The 17,274-nt window shown below is 39.1% G+C and overlaps 3 protein-coding genes, 2 non-coding genes and 1 pseudogene across 6 annotated transcripts; 3 read left to right on the forward strand and 3 right to left on the reverse strand.

The window, feature by feature from the left end:
• Positions 1-270: 270 nt before the first annotated feature.
• On the forward strand, positions 271-350 carry TRNAL-UAG (transfer RNA leucine (anticodon UAG)). Its single transcript has one exon. It is a non-coding gene; the product is annotated as a tRNA-Leu (tRNA).
• Positions 351-3,760: 3,410 nt separating this feature from the next.
• LOC113695649 (abscisic acid receptor PYL4-like) lies at positions 3,761-4,917 on the reverse strand (annotated as a pseudogene).
• On the forward strand, positions 4,899-7,575 carry LOC113695648 (uncharacterized). The gene has a single exon (XM_027214772.2). It carries the CDS (start codon positions 6,065-6,067, stop codon positions 6,962-6,964), a length of 900 nt encoding a protein of 299 aa, XP_027070573.2. The 5' UTR covers positions 4,899-6,064; the 3' UTR covers positions 6,965-7,575.
• Positions 7,576-7,691: 116 nt separating this feature from the next.
• Positions 7,692-10,190, forward strand: LOC113697192 (uncharacterized protein At5g01610-like). Of its 2 annotated transcripts, none has more exons than XM_027216688.2 (3): positions 7,692-8,093; positions 8,916-8,970; positions 9,661-10,190. In XM_027216688.2, exons 1-3 carry the CDS (start codon positions 8,007-8,009, stop codon positions 10,029-10,031), a joined length of 513 nt encoding a protein of 170 aa, XP_027072489.1. In that variant the 5' UTR covers positions 7,692-8,006; the 3' UTR covers positions 10,032-10,190. The 2 variants fall into 2 exon arrangements, with proteins under 2 accessions (XP_027072489.1, XP_071910304.1); XM_072054203.1 differs by having other exon boundaries at positions 7,721-8,093; positions 8,930-8,970.
• A 399-nt stretch (positions 10,191-10,589) lies between these two features.
• Positions 10,590-10,660, reverse strand: TRNAG-GCC (transfer RNA glycine (anticodon GCC)). The gene has a single exon. It is a non-coding gene; the product is annotated as a tRNA-Gly (tRNA).
• Positions 10,661-11,151: 491 nt separating this feature from the next.
• Positions 11,152-12,727, reverse strand: LOC113694868 (uncharacterized). The gene is made up of 2 exons (XM_027213766.2): positions 11,824-12,727; positions 11,152-11,608 (listed from the first exon to the last, which is right to left on the reverse strand). The coding sequence occupies exons 1-2, from the start codon at positions 12,628-12,630 to the stop codon at positions 11,405-11,407; spliced, it is 1,011 nt and encodes a 336-aa protein (XP_027069567.1). The 5' UTR covers positions 12,631-12,727; the 3' UTR covers positions 11,152-11,404.
• Between the last annotated feature and the right edge of the window lie 4,547 nt (positions 12,728-17,274).

Genomic DNA, 17,274 nt, shown 5'->3' on the forward strand with positions numbered 1-17,274 from the left:
CTGTGGTGTGTTAGGTTAGGCTGGGTGTAATTATTATCAATAGAAAAGCAATTATTATTACTGTCACTTCTATTCTGTGCCCAACAAACACTTTCTTTCTGTGAGTGGTCAAACAGATATAATTGATAGTATAATCTTTTCCGATCTCTCGCATTATTGAGAAGCAAAATGATTGGCCGCCTGAAATTTCCTATAAACCGGTCATCAGTAAATTCTTTTATCTCCTAATTTAGATATATAAGGTGTGCTTAATCGGCTACATGCATACAAGACAGTTTGGCCGAGTGGTCTAAGGCGCCAGATTTAGGCTCTGGTCCGAAAGGGCGTGGGTTCAAATCCCACAGCTGTCAACGTTTTTGTTCTGCTTTCCTAATCCTTATATTTTAGGATTCATTACGCCTATCTACGTGTTTTTGTTCTGCTTTCAATTACATTTACGTCAGGTTCAGCCAAAGACAAAAAAGAAAGAAAGCTTCAAAACAAATGAATGGAAACTATTATAATAATAATAAAAAAAAGAAGCAACGACGGAAACTAATTAATTGTGGCAAGTAGTTGAATTATACAGCAAGACCTACTAAGGCCATAGTCATCACCTGCTGTAGCATATTGCCTTAAAAGTTGATGGCTTTTGCCATTTTCTTCTAACCACAATATCCATCAGCTTACACGCCATCTTCCCTCGCCCAATTTTTCCACATCTCTGATTTCTTTTTACCGTTACCTCTTGTCCTTCCTTCCTTGTGATATTTATCATCTTCTACAAAACCCACCAAGTTAACTTCATAGCCCATCAATCAAATTAGCGGCGCAATTACAAGACTAAAAAAGAAGGGCGCTTGGCATTGGCATTCTTTTGTGACGACACATTAGTTATGTTTTCCCGTTCCAAATGATCATTAATTTGGAAAAGAATTCAGAGGAACTGTCGAGAACTTCAGCCTCAAGCAGGTAAACGTATCCAATTGACAAACAATTTTGGTAAAAGAAAAAGAATTTTCAGTTTTTTTTTTTTTTGGGGAGATGGAGTGGCGTGAACGCATTGACGAAGCAAATGCCGAGCACGTAAAGACAAAAGAGGCCCATTAAAATTGTCACTAGCTTCTTTTAAGTTCATACGAACGCATTATCCAAAAAATAATAATAAAATGAAAACAGGTCAAATCGCAAGTTGCAGTATTCTTTTCAACAGGCAGGCTGCGCTGGTGGTTGGTCCCATCAACGTCCCTGCTGCAAGTTGCAGCTGTAGATTCGCATCATTCATCAACTTTTAATATAATATAATAATTACCGGGACTATACTATACTCTGAGTTACTAGTAGTCGTATTATTTCAGTGCAACAATTATTTTAGTGCAACAAATGCTAAAAGCCTCCCCCAATCCCTTCCCTTCCCTCTTCAAAAATTTTTAAAACGGGAAACTTCCTGGCTACTTTAGCTTCATCAACACTTTCAATAGGCTTTCACAGCCAAAATTTTCTTTCCCTATTTTTCGGGTTGGAAGGGAACTGAATTACCTTACGCCCTTCCGTTTGTTACTACTGCTAGAGCTGTCAATGGGCCGGGTTTAAAATCCGAATTTGATAATTTTTTTCTAATATAGGTTGAGAAATAATTTTGATTCCCAGACCCCGATTCGTATCCATTTACTCTAACAAAAAAAAAAAAAAAATCGGATACGGAATATAGAATTCTGACTCGTATTTAGGCCTGTCAATCGGGTCTAATGAGCCGGGTTTTGATGAGCTCAAACTCGGCTCATTTAATTTGAATCGTTTTCGGGCTTCAGGCTATGAGTTTCGGGTTCGTAAATGTGAAGCTCATACTCAACTCACATAATATTCGGGTTGTGAGCCTTAATCGGGCTTAGCCCAAGCTCACTTATTACTCCATAATTTTCTTAATATAATTACTATAACTATTAAGTTGTAAAACTAATTTAACATTTACAAGACTATAATATTAAAACTAAACATGAACAAATAATAGTTCTTAAAACGTATATAAACCAAAAATTTTTCAACAATATTTATATTTAATCCATTCAAAATGCATGAAAAATAGTAATAAAACATGCGATCATAAGCCAATACATCTTTAAAAGTTGAAACTTTTTTTATAATCTTGTGATTTAAATCCAAATATGCTTGATGATTTTTGTGTTTGTAGACCAAAAAAAAATCAACCAATATTATGCCAATACAAAAATTTACTCAACCAATAAGAAAAATTAGAGATTTAGTTATGCATTACCAATATTGGCTCTCAAGAAAGCTCATGAAAGAGTTTTTAGATGTATTTTTGTGTTTTATAATTTATGTATATATTTAGTATTTAGTAATAATATATTTGGATATATAATTATACATAATATCAAAATATAAATATTATATATATATAGGTAATTAAAGGGCCGGACCTATATTGGATTTGAGCCTAATAAGGCCCAAGCTCGGCTCACATTTAATTCGAGCCTAATTTTTAGGCTCAGGCTCAGATCGGCTCACTAAATGATCGGGCTCGTCGGGCTTTCTGTCGGGCCGAGCTCGGGCTGACCCAACTCCATTGACAGTCCTACTCGTATTCGACCCGGACCCAAATAATACATTAATAATTATAAAATATAAATATTTCTAAATACATTTTTTTTATTAAATTAATAAAAGTATTTTTTTTTACTAAATTAACCAAATTACCTGTATCTCAAATGAAGCATCTAAGAAATTAGGATTTGAAAAAAGTAAACTTGATTGACCATAAATGTATTCACCACAAGTTACATATAAGTGTTTTTTGTTAAATATGCTGAGATCATGTTGGGGTTTTTTTTCCTAACATGGATAAAAGAAAATTAATGATACATGTTGAATCTTTTCTTTTCGGATAGATCTAGACCCGACTCGAGACTCGGTTCCGAAATCTTAAGCACAAGACCCATCGGATATATGACCTAGTATATTAAAACGGGTACGGGTTTGAGTTGAAATTTTTAATTTCGACCGAAACCCGATCCATTTGCAGGCCTAACTAATGCACATCCAAGCCCACTAGTGTATATGGATGGCATTTTACTAAGTATTTGCTTCATGTTCCTTTGTAAATAAATTGTACGCCAAATTAATTACTGCTCGAGTCTGTCTATGGGACCATAAAATAAGCAGGCAATACGTATATACACGCATCATCATCAAGCACAACACGAGAAGCATAGATAATTGAGACAAGATCAGTGGTACTCCTATCTACTGAACGGCCTGCCTGCTTGCCGAGTTTCCATTTCCAGGTCAATGTGCCCATCCTCCCGCTTAATTAAAAAGCTTTTTCCTTTTCTGTTTTGGTCAAAAAGAGAAAGAGAATATAAAAAGTGTAATGTTAATTGGTTCAGTATAGACTCCACGTTCCTTTCGTTATGTGTATACGAGTAGCATGCAGAGTAAGGAGTCATACTAGTTCACTTGGATCAAAGCTCGCAACGCACTCGCACTGATTAAGTATCCTCTTCCCCCCCCAATTCCTCGACATTGTACTTGCATGTTCACTATAGGACATCTAGGTGATCCAATTGATTAATGCCTTCCAAATATTAATTTGTATATTCAAACTCCAAGTACTTGCATGTCAGCCGTCTTGCTTCGCTGCTACTGCTTTCGCTCGAAAGACGGCCGATCCACTACACCCTGAACGCTAGCTCATTCCGAGAATATTACAGAGTTGTTATTTCATTGATAACCGAGAGATCCTCAGCAAGTCACCAGCTGTTATTCTTATTGAAGAATAAGAATATTCCATGTCCCCTTGAGCCATGGTTTATACGGATTAATTACAGCTCTATGACGATCGAGACGAAAGGCCAGATCATCAAAGATGAAAGGACGCAAGGCCGCGCTCATGCATTCTTGGCCAAAAATTCTTCCACAAGCAATATCAACAATAATCTCATACAGAACGCCGCATAATGGCAATGGCAATGGGTAATCACGTTCACCAACTACCCGACGTTCCAACTGGACGTGACGTGGATAGAAAACAGCTGCAGGTTATACTACGTACTTGCTTTGTGCGGGCCGGTAGAGAAGCAAAATAAAAATTAAATAAAAGAAAATAACAAGTGAAACATGCCGAGAAAGACAGAGACGCGCACGAAGACGTTCGTTCGCGTTGCATATATATAGTCTAACCTCTATGTTCATGTTCACGAGGAAGAAGCTTTCCGTCTAGTTAAATCATCAGCGATCCTGGCTAGCCACACTTAACAATGGTATCCACAAAAACACGCCTTTCTTCTCTGGTGTTACCTACCGGAACGTGTAAGATTCCACTGCAACCGCACCTTCCCCACGGGGGGAATGGTGGAGGGTCGTAACGGAGCGGCAATTAGACAAACGGTGGTCTCCTCCTACCACGCTGAAGCTGATGACATGGCGGTCATCATCTAGAATCTCCAGACGCTCGGTGCTATTTGCTGCAGGGAGGCCAGAGATGACGTGGACCTGGCGGAGAGTCCCGACGTTGCCATCTCCATGAATGACGTGGCAGCTCTTGACAAAGTGCTTGTAGGCCTGAGGGCTGTCGAAGCGGCGGGCGACCGACCACACGGTGGAGAGCGGGGCAGAGATTTCTTGGATGACGGTGGAGCAGCACTGGTTGGGGCCCACAGCGTGGGTGTGGTAGCGCACAACCGAGTCAGGGACCTGAGATGGGCAGGGGGAGATAGCGGTGGCGGAGGGGGATGGTGGTGTTTGTTGTTGTTGTTGAGATTGTTTACATGTCGTGTCTGTGGCGGTGGTATGGGTGTTGATCCTGTGTAGTAGAAGAGATGATTTAGGAGGATTGGAAGGCATATTTTGTACTAGATGAGATTCCCCTTTCTTTCTTTCTTTCTTCTTCTTCTTCTCTTTTTTTTTTTAAAAAAAAAAAAAAAAGATTGACAAGACAAAGGAGGATCAAAAGTTGGGTTACGAATAGTTAGCAGTACTTAATGATTGATCACGGGGAGTTATATATAATATATGTGGACTGCGGAGGGAAGACTCTGAGAACTTGTGGGTTGTACGTAGTATTCTTTTAGTTTTTCCTTTTTTTAAAAAAAAATAATTGGAGGGGGCGGTGGTTCAGTGATAAATAAGGCTGATGTTATTCTTTTCAGTTTCCAGTTTCCGGTTTGCAGTGCTTTCTCAATGTTACACACTCGCACAGAAGAGAGAAAAGGGTACGAGTTGGACTCAACCAAAAGCTCAAAAACAGTTGCAGTTTCATGACCCATTATACCTGATAGAATTGCAGCCCGCAGTGGAGGGCCAGAGGCTCTGCAGCAAGAATGTAACAGTATGCTGCCTCTGTTCTCCAGAAGTTCTTTTTAGTGAAACCTGAATTGCTCTATGCTTTAATTTGCTTCTTGTCTTAAAACTTGTAAATTCAATTTTTTTTTTACAACTCTTCTTATGGTTGGACAAGCAGAATATTTGGAATCTGCCAGCAGCCTTAGCATTTTGCTTATTCTAAAGATGCAATATTCTCAGCAATCTATAACTCTCTTCAAAGTTCAAAGAAAAGAAAAGGAAAGAAAAGGAAAGGGGAAAAGGAAAATAAGAAACGGCGAGCTTCCTGTGGAGATGGACTTCTACAGTCATATTGATTTTTGACTCCAGGCTACTGGTCAGGTTAAACTGAAGGCAATATGTCCTTGTTTTACTTGCATTGCATGTCATCGTCATGTAGTAGGTTCACTCGGCCAAGACTATTTGCACTGCTATATCCTAGTTTACTTGCATTGCATGTAGTGTTGTGGTACTAGGTTAACTTGGCCACGCGGGTAATTTACATATGGCGCATGAATGGTACGTCCTTCCCCAACACATCACCTGTGAACCGTTTTAAGTGAAACTTTTCAGCTGATTGCACGAGAAACCCATATATAGTTCCAGCTGTAATATATATCTCCTGCACTGCAACTACCTCTTTTAAGACACAGTTCATCTTTAATCGTTCGCTCCAGTCTTACGTCTGCTTCATCTAAAATTATTTTAGCCTGTACGTTCGCTTAATACATATGCCAATACGTACATGGAAAAAGAAGAAAAAGCAGCCCTGAATAGGAGGAAGTGGCCTGCAGGAAAGCTGAACTTAAATGCCCCACTTCTATCGACGAGGCGAACTATTGGTGTCAACAGACTGGAGGATGTGCAAAATGCAAATTCGGTTCGCATTTCTTGGGATAAATTCGAGAGGATACCTTTCTCTTGGGAGCAAACCCCTGGCAAGCCCAAGGAGAGGGGTGAAGAAAGCGACGGCGAGAACGCTGAAGAAATAATACCCCCTCCAAAACCACCGCCGGGCTGCCGATGGCTTCCAACAGAGGAAGAAGCCGATCCCAAGCGCGATTCATGTGAAGGTGAGGCGGAGCGGGGGCATGATTATGATGATGGTTGCGAGGGGGACGTGGAGGATGACGGTGGAGTAGGGGCCCACGAAGATTGGAAGGGCGGTGATGGCGTTTCGTCGAACGAGCTGGACATATTCTCGTTAGCCCAGTCGGTCGAGACGGTTGACACCTGGAAAGAACTGAGGAGGAAATTTGGGATTGGAAATGGGGATATGGAGGAAGGCATAGGCTGTCATTCGCCCAGTTTTATGATCCAGCGATTTTTGCCGGACGCCAAAGCATTGGCTGCTGCGGCATCATCATCATCAACCAGCCTGAACAAGGACCTAATTAATTCAGATGATGAGAAGAGGAAGAAGCATCCTAAATCAAGCAGCGGTGCCGGCAGAAGGAGAGCTTCCGGAGCTATTAGGACTGCGACGCAATCGTGGTCATATTCGTCCTGGAAGGGCTGCGGCCTGGATATTTTGTTGCCTTGGCGAATGAAACCCAGGCCATGCGGGTGTGGGGTGAAGGGTGGACCGGCCATGGCGGCACTGGCAACATCTAGACCTCAGTGGAGCGGCAGCAGCAGAAAATAGTAGTGTAGTGTAGTAGTAACCGGTTTAGCAGTGCAGTAATCTCTTCATTTGCGTTTGCGAATTGCGATGATGAAAGTAAGTGCAGAGCCATAGCCTGGCCGTTGTGTTTGTCGTAGTAATCTGACACCCGCGGGTTTTAGGCCTGCCCAAAAAATGCCCACATATCTTAGTTGACGATTTCAAATCATAAAATTTTAGTGATCTAATTATAAACATTGGAGTCCCTGGAAAAAATCTGCTGCAGCAAATCCAACGAGAAAAGTCAATAGATGGATGGACAACTACAGTGATACAGGATATTAAAGAGTTGAATAGCCTGTTTTACAAACGCTCCATTTGCCTAGATCAATTTAGTCGCAATTTAGTGCTCAAGCATCGATCAATCCTCAAGATGTAGAATGGGTCAGTCGCAATATGCTATGCTGCTAGCACAATGTAAGTATGGAGTCGTTGCTCGCACTACATATACTTTTGATAAATCAACACAAGATAAAAAATATATATAATTCCACAAATACTAGTGACGATATTAGGATCGAGATTATATTTATAAATTAGGTTGTGAAACTTAATACTACAAGGACGGCAGGCGGGATTGTTGTTCTTATGAATTTTCCCTTTGTTCTTTTTTTTTTTTAATAACTGCAGCGATGTCAGCTAAATAAAAAGCAACAAAGACCATAAATATAATAGCATCAGCCCGCAAAGTGTAATGTTTATTTAGATCATATCAATACAATCTCCTATTAATATATTGTTTCTGGGACGGGGGGAAAACAAAACAAGAAAAAAAAAATAAAGAAAAGAAAGCGAGCGCTTTATGCTGAAAAGTCGCGGCGACGAATTTTTCTTCCCCTCTGTCCCGCCCCCCCGGCAAACCCAGTCCTCTTATCTTTCTCTCTGAAAATTACGGCTCAGAGCCTCAGAGAGAAGGAGCGGGGAATTTAGTTTACCCATTGAATTATCTCTTTATTTGATTCAATACAAAGATTCCTTCAAATCTCTCCGTATCTGCACAAGTAATTGTCGATAAACAGAGTATATGGATCAGATTCTGAACAAAGTTGGTTCGTACTGGTTAGGCCAGAAAGCCAACAAGGAGTTCAGCTCCGTCGGCGATGACATCAACGTAAGCTCCCAGCACAACCCCCCAAAAAAATCTAGCCCTAATTTGCCAACTGCCCCCTTTACTTCTGATCTGCATTTCTGTAATTTTGCCTTTGCGGGTATTAGGTGTTGAGGATTTGATTTGGGAAATTTATCTGTTTATAGTCAATTATTGATCTATAATTATTAGATTTTGAATTTAATACGTGCGTGATGTCCAGTATAAGTCATGATATACCATTATTGTATTGATGATCAATCGTTCCTTTTAGCTTTCTTTTTTTTTTTTTAAGAAAACAAAAACAAAAACAAATTATTCCTCTAATTAACTTGTGCAATCATTAATGTGCTCCTATTATCATAAGCTTAGAAGTTGTTCGGGTCATCTTGTTTGTCATCCTTCCCTTTAAGCTTTGAAATTGGCACTATTATCATTAGCTTAGAAGTTGTTTGGGTCATCTCGTTGCTGTTGTTCCTTTTTTTTTTTTTGTGTACTTGCGATTTATCTTCTCTATGGAAGAAAGTCAAGGAATGCTTATAGTAAACAAAAGAAAAACTATTCAGCAACTTGGAGAAGGGTGCATAACTATAGAGACTTAATGTTTTTCTGTTTATGAAAGAGATGAAATCAGTTCCGGCGATAGGGGCTCTTTTATTGCATACTGTGCAATCTTTTAACATTTTGGAATTTTTAGCTATTTCTGAGTTCTTGTGCTTAAATTTTAGTAATTTTAAGTAGACGGGGGTTAATAATGAGATGTTATACGTGTTTAGCAAAATAAATTTTTTTTTTCAACACAAGGATGTTCATGTTGCTGTTCTATTTTTTCCCTTTTCTAATTAGTCAATGTCAAGCAGCATCGAAGGGGGAGCGAAATGGTTGGTGAACAAGATTAAAGGTTTGGCTTTCTCTTATACAATCCTGTTCCTTTCTAGAATGCTTATTGTGCCTGTATGTTCTTCAGGTAAAACTCAAATCGCATTGACTTTCAACTACCATCTAAGGCAGGCCATTTTGAAACTATTGAGTTTAGGACATTCAAAAAGAGGATATAGAATCTTTTGTCTTGTGCTAAAAAAGAAAAAAAATCTTTTTCTTGTGGTTTTGTTATAGGCTTACTCAATTAGGCCCTGGAGCCTTGAAACTTGGAATTTCTTGGACGTTTAGAATAGTGGTTGTTTTGTTGTCAATGAATTAAATGGTCTTCACCAGTTTTTTTGAATGGTAATGGTTGTGGTTATGGTGATCTACCTGTCTATTTTGTTCTTCAGTAATGTTGTAAGCCGAGACCAGCTAAAATTTAGGAAGAGTGATGATGATAAACTGGGGGCCCTGGGCAATAAAGAGACTTGCTTTGATAAAACCTGGCTAGCATCACAAGTCTCCACATATTAGAGATTTGGCGTCTGGGTTATTGCTGCAAAGCACTGTTTCTATGTAAAAGCTGGATCATTCTTGTGCATTTGGTTGTCTGACTTTATCTCCTTCATTTGTGCCTTACTAATGATTAGGCTATAGGTGTTTAGTTTGCCCTTGAGAAAAATCCCCTGTTGTTTCATGCTTATCGAGTATAAATGTTCTTTCTCAGGGAAAATGCAAAAACCATTGCCGGAATTACTGAAGGAATATGATATTGCAGTAGGTATTTTCCCTCGTGATGCGACCAACTATGAATTTAATGAGGAGACACGAAAGCTTACGGTCTTCATACCCTCTGTCTGTGAAGTGGGTTATAAAGATTCCTCGGTCTTGCGTTTCTCCACGGTTGTAACTGGATATCTAGAGAAGGGAAAGTTTGTCGATATAGAAGGAATGAAAACTAAGGTGCTCATTTGGGTGAAAGTGACTGCCATTGCAACTGAAGGATCGAAGCTTCATTTTACTGCTGGGATGAAGAAAACCAGAAGCAGAGATGCCTATGAGGTTCTTAGAGATGGAGTCGGAGTAGACAAGTTCTAATATCAAGAAAGGCGTGGTGTCATAAATTGTAAAATCGCTAAGCAATTGTGGACATATTTGTCTGTTATTCTTGAATGTTTCTTTCAGTGTAATTATAGTTTGAATTTGAACTCGATTGTTTTGCAAATTCAAACTTGTGCATTTAGGTTTCTGATTCAATGTGCACAGCTTATGATTGTGGGAGTGTTGTATCTGATTTCGTCGTGAAATCTGCCTGCAGAATGCTTATGCGTATAGCAGCAAATGAGACTATGGATAAACCGTTGAAATCCTCCGCCAGGCATGTTCATCGTATAGTTCAAACATAGCACGGCAAACCTGTTACACAAAACTGTAAAAGGCCAATTAGTTTTCACTTTTCAGACAAAGATTTCCGGTTACAAAATGGTGTCGGCCACACAGCATAAATACGCAAGTGGCCTATGTTAATACAGAATAATCAGTTAGCAGCGGGAGATGAAATGGTGTAGGTCACCACATGCACAAATACCAGTGGTGTAATCTTACAAAGCAGCAGGTAGCAGAGCAGGATAAACTAAAAGGGAAGTCAACTCCATATGCACCAGCCGGGAATCGAACCCGGGTCTGTACCGTGGCAGGGTACTATTCTACCACTAGACCACTGGTGCTGAATGGACAGGAGCTTAAATAGAACATAATAAATAGTTAAATTTCCAGTCCGTTAAATTTTGATACAACTTCTTTTAACAAAAATATGAAAAAAGTTTACCATTATCTCCAGACGTGTGCATCTTAATGCAACACTGTACATGTGTATCTCTCAAACAATTATGAATTTCAAAAATCAGTGTAGCAAAAGAAAAAGATAATTAAAATTGTTGAGTCTAACTTTAAAACTAATATAATATAAGAATTGCTAGCTAGTTATTTATCCATTAAGTTACTGACTTTGTAAAATTAAAAATATATCGATCCTTATTCATCATCAACAATATTATGAAGAGAAGGGTATGTTCAGGTCTCATAGTACTGGAAATATATACGAGTTGCTTTTGACTGTATGTTAATACATTTATCCCATTGTTTGTGGGTTCATTGTGAATTCCTCATATAATCTTATTGGAAAAGAGGGATCTATTTTGGTATATGGAATTCCTGATAGATTGAAATGAGTTGGTGATATTATACGGTTTAAAGAGCAGCACATCTTTGTATTACATTCTTTAAACTCAGCATAAAACTCTTAGGCATGTGATATCCGAATTGATAGTGTAACTACCAAGTCGGTTGAAAAATTGACAAGTTAATTATTCTTCCAATCCCCTGTACATGAGAAGGAAAAGCGGTTTCTTCAACAATTTTGCTCAACGTGATTTTATAGTTGGCGCATCCAATGGAAGTAACTTTTGTCCTCAGCCATCCTCGGAGCCATTTCTAGTGTGGAAAAAGCTTTTGACAGCTTCATAGGTAGACCAGCAGATAGCCGCGGCCGGTGCATGGAACAGCATTCTGGGGATCCAACCCCGCATAAGCCCCCCATAACCCTCTTTTTTCACGATCGCCTGAACCACATCCGTGATCGAGCCACTCGAGAACCGATCGCAGCCACAAACACCCTGGTGCAATCAAAGCAAACCCTGTACTGAAAAACTAGTAACATGCTACCTACCAGTACAAAATTTAAAAGATTCCGGCTGGAAATTTGGGGGGGGGGTGGGGAATGGAGGACGGCTGTACTATTAATAGAAAGGGTAATTAAGTTTTGAGGAAGAGCGGCCCGTGCTGCAGTAAAGTAGTTTGAACAAAAGAAAAGGCAGAAATTCTTTGTAACCTGACACTGCAACTGAGTTTTGACAACATCAAGAGGAGTAGTAACTGCAGCAGCCAATGCTCCGGCGGCAGCACCTGCAGTAGCATGCAGCAGCAGAGTTTCTTCATCATCCCGCACGTAATTTTGAGGCGATACCTCCATCAGAGCCCTTTTTGCAGCCTCATAAGTTGCGAAATGAACCGCAGTGAAAGGTGCATTCATGACCACGGTGGTCCGATAACTAGCGTAGAAGGCCCCGACCCCCTCTTCTAACAGCACCCTCTTCACACAATCTCCGAATCCCTTGTAAGGACTCCCGCTCAACTGCAGTCTTTGCTTCACCACGTCCATTGGCGTCATCACGGCATCGCTGGCCACGGTAGCAAACACTCCGGAAAGGGCGTGTGCGACGGAGTTGTTTGGATTGTTGGCGGATAGATGCTTCTTGCACAGCTCGTACACAGAGAAATACAATGCATGGGCAGGTCCAGCCCCCAGTCCCATTGCAGCAATCCCACGATAGAACCCACCCAGGCCTTCTGCTCTCATAATGGAAACAAAGGATTGGCCGAGTTTCTTCGAGGGTGCGGCGGTTTTGCATGCGGAGGAGGAGGACCCAATCGCCTGCATGCGGGTTTTGAGGGTGTCGATTGGGAACATTGCCATGTGCTCCACGGAGCCAGCGACCGAACCAGCGACCATAAACTGCCAGAATTGGAGGCCATCATGGATTGGTGGTTGGGAGACGGAGATATTTTCTGGACGGAAATCTGAGGCTGCAGGGTGGAATTTCGGGGTGCCATCCGTCTTGGTGGTGGTTGCGGCCATGTTGGGTCGGGTGTAGGAGTGTTGAGGGGAGCTGTGGTAACTTGGTTGTGTGCTCGACGTTTAAAGGAGGAAGTGAACAATAATTGATAGGGATGGATCGCTTTCTGGTTGAATTGAAAGGGCTTGTCGCCATGCGAAAGTTCTTCATGAGATGATAGCAATACTCCCAATAGCTAATGGGACTATTAAATTTAAGGCCGCAGAGACATATATTCTGGGTGGAAGAGCCTTTTTTTTTTTTCTATTTTCTAAAAAATCTAGTCACTTTAATTATATACGTGCAAAGGTGAAGAAAAATAGATGATGCATTAGAAAGATGAATCCCGGTGTCTTGGAGTAAAGCTAATAATAGCCCTAAACAGATGGAGAGTATCATAATAATGGTCCCTAAATTCAACAAGTGACAAAACACTACTTAAAATAGTACTACTGGCATGGCTTCACTTTAGATTACTACTGTATTGATTTATTATTGGAAGAAACGGGAGAATGATCACAATGGGTGGTGTTGTTTTGACGAGTATGGTAGTGATCTATGGTCTATAGAGATGGATGGGGATGGGGGACGGGGGATGGTGGGGGAGTCAGGAGTGTGTTATCCACAGGCCATACTTTTTTGGGTGGATAATGGCTTTGTGAATTGCGACTTTAGGATTGGATATGCTGCACGCTGTCACCCTCGAAATGGCCAGCTCTCAAGATAAAAAGGAAAGAAAGAATAAAATAAAGGGATAATTTCAGAAACCTCCCCTAAGGTTTCTACAGTCTCACTCTCCTCCCTTATGGTTTCAAAAATATCACAAGCCTCCCCTGAGTTTTAGAATTTTGTAACAAAATCAGCCCATGATGTCAAAAGTGAACATAAAAAAGTGTTTTCAGAAAAGAGAGGGAATTTTGTTTTCATAAATGCCCCTGAGGTAAGTGTACAAGTTATATTAGTGAAATAATGAAAACTAATAAAAACCAAAAATAAATTAGAAAAAAGGGATAATTTCAGATACAATATGTTATTCATCAATAATATTATATCAAAAGCTTTTACTAGATGGTTATTTATTCCAATTGCATATTAAATCAACCATTAGTGCTTATGAGAGTGCATTAAATATTTAGCAGAGAGCTAGTTTTCTTCAATAAGTAGCATGTACATAAATACTTAGTGAATATACAATCTAGTTGAAATAATGTACACCGTATTATCGACCAAGTACGATACATAGAAATTGTTGAACATGCAGTTATTTGTTCACATGCATATTGCAATTAGTCATCGCAGCAATATGCAAAGTGCAATAGTATGTATAGATTTGGAATGGTTATTGGTGTTTTGACCCACTTGTGCATCTCCTTACAAGTTGCAGTATATATGTAATTTTATTTATATGACTAATACTAATTTGCCTATAAACACCTTACACGGGATGATTTATGAGGTACAATCAGTTTACAAATATATACATTATGTTAGATGTTAGTTATTTGACTGTGTATATTTATAAAAGGTAGTGTAATGGTACGCAAAAATTTAGAATGGTTAGGTGTTAAAAAAATTACATCATGTTAGGTGTTAATTATTTGACTATGTATACATGTAAAAGGGAGATTAGATATAGCGTAGAAAAAAGTAATTATGTGAGTTGAAATGTATTTGTCCTGATAATCACAAAATATTAGTTGACTTGTGAGGTATATAAGTCTTTTTAGCCATGATGATGTAAGAAATGGGATCTAAATTCTGACAGAGGAGGTTTGTGATATTTTTGAAATCACAAGAGATGAGAGTGAGACTCTCAGAAACCTCAGGGGAGGTATCTGAAATTATCCCTAAAATAAATGCGTATAGACGCAGCGGAGTAGTAATTAAAATATCTGGAGGAGGAGGAGGAGGAGGATAATTTTGGTGGTCTAAGAAAAGAACGCGTGGTGTCCACAAGTACCTTGAGGCATCTAAACTTCTCTCCAAAAGCAGCAACGTAAACTTCAGTCCTAAAGTGACCCACCCACATCCGATCTTACCATCATGATTTGTAGCTTTGACAACCAAAAGTTCATTGTCCTCATACTGAAACTGAATAGTAATTAGGGGTCCCTCTCCCTCCCTCCCTCCCCTCTTGCTTTTGCCAACACCAAACCACGCTAGCTAGCTACTTGTGTATCCACACACCAAAGTCTAATTCAGCCGGCCGCAGTAGTGGTAACTGGTAACTGGTAGTGGAAGTGTTCATATCATCTCACCTTTCTTTCTTTACGCTTAATGAAGAAGAATTTACAAATTGCCTGAGCCAGCCAATTCACACCTTACCTTACAGCCTGCCTGGGGCAACATAAATGACTTCGTCCTGCTGCTATTGGCAGATTCCGATACGGATTGGTCGAATCATAACTAGAGAGCGGAGGGATCGATACGATATCGATTTTCAAATCGCATATATTATTATATCCACGGCGATTCGCTTTGACTCGATCGATATTGGTCGATTTGAATCCGTAATGCATGGTATCGGCTGATATATCGCTTTGACTGATGTGGAACAATCGAAACCGCGATGGCGAACCATGGCTGCATACACCATTCAATCCTGTATCGAACTCGTAAATTCTAAAAGGTAAAAAAAAAAAAAAAAAATTCAATTCTACAGTAAATATATAACAAGCATTACGTACGCTAAACACCGGCTAGCTGATGATGATTATTTAACCACAATAATTCTATGAGTTATGCAAACGTGGAAATTTTAATTTTCAAAGACGATTTTGGTCGATGGAGAAAGACACTAGTGTATAGTTTTAGTGCGTATTTAACAAGGATATCATTCATCATGCCATTTTAGCTATTACTGCTAGTATTGCTTAGAGGAGGGTTAAAAACTTCTTTTAAGTAGTAGCAACTCTTAACAGGATATATATGGTGATTGCTTAAAGAAGAAGACAGGGTTGAAATCCGACTTACAGATTATTGAAATAGTTGAAAGAAAAGTAGTTCTGAAAATTGAATGGCATAATAGACTGCACTGTATATTATTAAGGTAAAAAGAATATTAAAATTTTTTTTTTTTGCTGTTTGATAATGTAAGCGAGGTGGAAGTACAGCAGTTTCATTCATTCATTCATTGCAAAGCTCGGGTTGGGACAAAGAAACATCATTATTATTGATGATGATGGTATATAGAAACAGGAAGAGAAAGGAGGATTGATAATTCCAAGTACGTACTAGTAAATAACCAACTTCATTTTAAAAGACAGATAAGGAGAATTCTGGTTGAAGAAGAAAAGTTCATGGCAAATGTTAAATCCTAAAATATTATCCATTATTACCTTTACCAAAAAAGAATTTCTTGGAGCAAAATAAATTAAAATTTTTTTTTTGTTTTTTGCCAAACCCCACTGATCGATTCATCCTAGTTGGGTTTCTTCTCCCCGAGTGTTTGTGTCGTGGATTGGGATGACACTCATGATGAGTAGTCCATTAAAGCCACTCGGACCTGCTCTGCACCGATGATACGACTAATTTGGATTCTTGACCCATGGATACTCGTGTTATCGTCATTACTGACGATGATGAATCTGCGTTCACTAGTGATAGGGCCGTGAGATTGCGAATTTGGGTCTAATATTTTCGGATTGGTCCTATGATCCTATCCGGAGGAGCGTTGGATGAATGCGCCCCAAAACCCAACCCATTTGACACATCCAGCAAATATTTTAGCGTTTTTAGATTGAATATTATATTAGTTTTTGGGTATCATCTGTTATTCACTGTGGCGCTATCTTTTTTTTTTTTTTTTTTAACCTATGTGTGTCTATATATATATATATATCATTTGCAAATATTCTAGGGTGGCTCAAATCACTCTCGTCAATATTATTTTTCCCGTTTCCCCTCCCTCTTTAGTACGTAAATAGCTGTGGATAAAGTGCTTTATTGATGTAACAACAAATAGGCTTTATTTTGATTGTATTTTTCTAAATTTTTTGTAAAAAAAATACTGTAATAATTTACTATATATAAGATAAAAAGGTGATGAGAAAATGTGTTTATGAAAAACGTAACAATTTTTCTTGCAATCCAAACACACCGTAAGGGTCCGTTTGGTAGGGAGTAAAATATTTTCTTCGGAAAAAATCTTCCACTGAAAATTTTCGACAGGAAAACAGTTTCTTTTCTCTATTATTTTCTGGTGTTTGGATACTTATTTACAAAAACACCCAAGCCCGTCGTAATGACTGAGCCCATGTTACTGTGATTAACTTATGCCTCTTTTAGCATCCTTGTCGGCTCTTCTTCTATCACCATCGTCATCTATTTTCTCACATTTACATCTGCTGAAGAAACCAAAATCACGCATAGACATACTGATCATCATCACCAACCTTAACCCAAATATAGACAACTTGAATAGTCCTTTGGATCTAGCTTAGTTAATCTCCAGAGATTTGAGTTTGTCAAATTTTTTTGCCTTAGCATATATTTGTGTGTGAGAGAGACAAATAGAGGACAATGAAGAGGCTGTATGTGCGACGTGATTGCTTGACTTCGATGTTTCCATTTCTTTAAGATAGAGAAAATAACTTCAGTTTCTTTTTTGCGGAAGTTATTTTACGCCACCAAGCGTAAAATCTTTTCCACAAGAAAATATTTTCCTA

Source organism: Coffea arabica, chromosome 6e, assembly GCF_036785885.1.
Source record: "Coffea arabica cultivar ET-39 chromosome 6e, Coffea Arabica ET-39 HiFi, whole genome shotgun sequence".
In the NCBI taxonomy this organism is placed as follows: Eukaryota; Viridiplantae; Streptophyta; class Magnoliopsida; order Gentianales; family Rubiaceae; genus Coffea; species Coffea arabica.